Source organism: Triticum aestivum, chromosome 2B, assembly GCF_018294505.1.
Source record: "Triticum aestivum cultivar Chinese Spring chromosome 2B, IWGSC CS RefSeq v2.1, whole genome shotgun sequence".
Classification (NCBI taxonomy): domain Eukaryota; kingdom Viridiplantae; phylum Streptophyta; class Magnoliopsida; order Poales; family Poaceae; genus Triticum; species Triticum aestivum.
The window spans coordinates 87716589-87720882 of record NC_057798.1 but is presented as its reverse complement, the minus strand read 5'-3'; the positions used below and the strand labels follow the sequence as shown (position 1 = coordinate 87720882).

The 4294-nt window shown below is 59.6% G+C and overlaps 1 protein-coding gene across 1 annotated transcript; it reads left to right on the top strand.

Moving 5' to 3' along the window:
• The first annotated feature begins 1407 nt into the window (after window positions 1-1407).
• On the top strand, window positions 1408-3943 carry LOC123043638 (protein ETHYLENE-INSENSITIVE 3-like 2). Its single transcript, XM_044466155.1, has 2 exons — window positions 1408-1554; window positions 1793-3943. Exon 2 carries the CDS (start codon window positions 1893-1895, stop codon window positions 3750-3752), a length of 1860 nt encoding a protein of 619 aa, XP_044322090.1. The 5' UTR covers window positions 1408-1554; window positions 1793-1892; the 3' UTR covers window positions 3753-3943.
• The last annotated feature ends 351 nt before the right edge of the window (window positions 3944-4294 follow it).

Genomic DNA, 4294 nt, shown 5'->3' with positions numbered 1-4294 from the left:
CCAACGATGACCCATCTCACGACACATTGCCGTCAGAACGAGCCGCCGACGCGCTGTTGTCGCCGCTCCCATATCGGAGCCAACTTGGTCTTATCGATGACAGCCAGGAAGTCTTCGTGCACGTGCCCCTAAGGACCAACACCCTAAAGTCGCAGCCGTCGTTGTTGAATCCTTGAATCGATCTGAAGAACCTGACTATCTAACTCACTACACTCCCTTCTAGGCCCATTTGTCTTGTAAACCTTAAACTATAAGGACCTTATTTCAAGGCAGGGGAATAGCCTCTTATCTAAAAAACCTCAACACCAAGCAGTGATAGTTGTTGGCGACAAGGGCTTCCGTGGCGGGCGAGAGTTTTTTCCTTTTGTTATTTCTTTGTATTTTTTCCTTCATTTTCAAAGTTTTATTAGGACATCTACAACGGTGATCCGCAAGTTTGCTCCGGTATCCGTCCGTGGACATGGATGCCGGAGCCGGCCATCCAACGCTGCCCGCATACATTTCAAGTCGGATTTCGACTTAGCGAACAAAATTCATGCAAACCACTTGATATTCATCAAAGTTCGGAAAGAAAAAAGCACAAATCATTCATACATAACATTTGACCGAACACCTTCATGGTCGAGTACCCCGCCATCCTTCTTAATCTGAAAAACCGAAATTGCATCTGAAAATAAGCTCAATGGCATTTGACCGAACACCTGCCGGACGTGGTGGCCTTCATGGAGGTCGTCGACAGGGCGGCAGAGCGTACATGGCTACAAACGGCTCCAAGATGGACAACACAGTCGTAAAAGGCAAACGGGCACGTCGGTACTGGTTGCGAACGTCCGGCAATGCTTGTGTGGCGGCCGGAGAGGTACAACAGCGACGACAGAGTTGGAGGGTGCGGATGCAAAGTAAGAGGGAGAAGTGGCGGAGTGAAAGAAAATGAGGCCGAAAGGGTGGATTTAGTGGGCCTGGGGTGTTGGAATCCAACGTGGCTACTGTCTAGACTCCCGCAACCCCCCCCCCTATCTTCACTTTGTGTGAGAAAGTGCATTCGAACAGCCGAGCTGACCGATACAAGCCGGTGTTGGATGACTTTTGTGGTCCGGATGTTTGCAGGATATTTGATTAAGAACTTTCTTGGTGTTATAACTTTCTTGGTGTTATGGTTGCACTTCAAGGGTAGGCCGCAACGAGTTTACTGAAACGCTGTAAACTTTCAGTCTGTTGTTACACGCCCTTGAGCAAAAGCAAAACCAAAAGGGAGCACACTCACGCCATCACCAGGCACGGAGCATGAGCATCCACCACGTGTGCAACACCCACCATTGGAGATGGGGGAGACGGGAGACCCGGATGGCTCAACTTGCAGGTCATCGCCAAAATCGTCGGTCAAAAAGATCCAGATGCCCGCCATTATATAATGGCCATCCCACTCGCCGCTCTTTCCCCATCTCCTGTTTCCGCCCCCAACAAAACGTGTTCCTCCTCGCCTCCTCCTCATTCTCCTCATCCGGCCGCGAAGCCAAGGGAAACCAGAGATGCAGCGATAGACGCTGTAAAGAGGTACGATCGATTTCACTTTTCCCTCTCTATCCAACCAAGATCCCGTTTGCTTCACTTTTCGGCCGGTCGATTGTAGTCACGGGGCCTCCCGATCCATCAGTTTGGCCATTTGTGGCTCGCAAACTCTGATCCGTGTCCATTTCTTGGCTGCTCTGCTGCTGCATGGGCGCATGTTCTTGCCACTCTAGAGTCCCATACTCACTGTTGTTTCTTTCTTCGTCGTGTTGCTTGCGCGCAGGTGGCTATATAGACTTCGGTGCTGCGAGTCTTGCCGAGGAGTGAGGGAGGGGTTGCTTGATTGCTTGCTTCGGGGTCGGTGTGCGGGGTGAGGTGTGGAGATGATGGGGGGAGGGGCGGCGATGATGGATCGGCGCATGGCGTTCCCCGCGGCGGACGGCGACGTCGAGAAGGGCTTCGGCTTCTTTGGAGCCGGCTGCTTCGTGGGGGCCGGCGACCTCGTGGACCCCGTGACGGCGCCGGCGCCGGAGCAGCGGGATAGGTTCGCCGACGAGGAGGAGAGCGAGGAGGACGAGGACGACGACGTGGACGGCATCGAGGAGCTGGAGCGCCGCATGTGGCGCGACCGCATGAGGCTCAAGCGCCTCAAGGAGCTGCAGCAGCGCCAGAGCCAGAGGCCCGACGGCGGAGCGGCGAGCAAGGGGTGGCCGAGGCGGCCGGCGTCGCAGCAGGACCAGCAGGCGCGGCGCAAGAAGATGTCGCGCGCGCAGGACGGGATCCTCAAGTACATGCTCAAGATGATGGAGGCGTGCAGCGCGCAGGGCTTCGTCTACGGGATCGTCCCCGAGAACGGCAAGCCCGTGGGCGGCGCCTCCGACAACCTCCGCGCCTGGTGGAAGGAGAAGGTCCGCTTCGACCGCAACGCCCCCGCGGCCATCGCCAAGCACCGGTCCGACAACGCCGGGCCGCTCTGCGGCGGGGAAGACGGAGCGGGGGCGGCGGCCGGCCCGCGCTCCCTGCACGAGCTGCAGGACACCACGCTCGGCTCCCTGCTCTCCTCGCTCATGCAGCACTGCGACCCGCCGCAGCGCCGGTTCCCGCTCGAGAAGGGCGTGCCGCCGCCGTGGTGGCCGCAGGGGCCGTCCGAGGCGTGGTGGCCCGAGGCCGGCGTGCCCGACGACCTCGGCCCGCCGCCGTACAAGAAGCCGCACGACCTCAAGAAGGCGTGGAAGGTCGCCGTGCTCACCGCCGTCATCAAGCACATGTCGCCCGACGTCGACAAGGTCCGCCGCCTCGTGCGGCAGTCCAAATGCCTGCAGGACAAGATGACCGCCAGGGAGATCGTCACATGGCTCGCCGTGCTCAAGACGGAGGAGGAGCTCGGCCACAAGCTGCATCCCGGCGCATGCCTTCCTCCGAGGCCCTCCGCCGGCGCGCTGTCGTTCGACGCCAGCTCCGGCGAGTACGACGTCGACTTCTTCGGCGAGGAGGCCGCGAACCAGATGAAGGCGCGCTCTGAGGCAGCCGCGTTCGTCGACCTTACCATGGACGCTTCCTCGAGCAACGAGTTCATGATCATGCCGCCTGCGCTGATGAAGGAAGAAACCACGGACGCCGACTTCACCCACGCCCAGAAGCGGAGCGCGCCGCCCGCCGCCGCGGACGCCGAGCCGGACCTGATGCTGAACGGGAACGGCCGCGTCTACACCTGCGAGAACGTGCAGTGCCCGCACGCCAGCCACGCGCTCGGCTTCCTGGACCGCAACGCGCGCAGCGCCCACCAGTACTCCTGCAGGTACAACAACCCCGCCGTCGCCGCCGCCCAGAGCAAGCCGCCGTCGTCCTTCTTCCCTGGTCCGCCCTACAGCCCGCAGAGCCAGGCGCTCGGCGGGTTCGACTTCGGCCTGCCCGTGGCCGACCAGAGATGCCTCGCCGGGCTGATGAGCATGTACGAGACCGGCGTGGCCGCGCACAGGGGCGCAACCAGCGACGCCACCACTCCCGGCATGCAGATCGGCGCCGGCAGCCTTCTGGCGCCACGCTCGCTTTCTGGCACGAACAACCTTATGCAGCAGCAGCAGAGCGCGGCGTTCTTCATCGGCGACGACGCGCCGTTCGGCATGGCGGCGCCGGAGCTGGGCAGGTTCGGCCCGGGCTTCGACCTGTCAGCGGCGGACTACGCCGGCGCCATGCAGCAGCCGCCGCCGCAGAAGCACGTTGGACCCAACTGGTTCTACTGAACAACCAAGGAGGAACCACCCATGATTAGCATGTAGCTCTAGGCCATTAGAATTCATAAGGCTTCCATTCTCGATCAGTCCATGGCGTCTTGCAACCTGTAAGGATCGGTCAAATCCAGGCCATGTTGAGAACACTGGAATTTTTTCACAAATCACACCGAAATCGAAGTTCTTCTTTCTCTTCCTCAAAATTCGTTGGATCCCTACGTTCATCCACCAGTTCATTAGCTGCTCATCATTAAGTTCCAAACCAAAACACCGACGAACTTTTCCGTTCTTCTCCTCGCTCGTGAGAGGCGCCTTTTGCTGATCTAGAAGACTCAGCAAAGCTTGCCCTTTCATGGCCGCCATGGGGTGGCTAGCTTTACACCCGCTCTCCCTTTCTGCTCCGATGTTCATTGATGGTGTGCGCGTTGCGTTGGTGGCGATCCATCATCCGTCGTCTCGCTCGGCTAGCCCCTCACACGCTCGCCAGGGACGCCATGACAGCGACTGGTTAACTGAGGCAGCGGCCAGCGCGAACCGGGAGACGGGGGCACCCG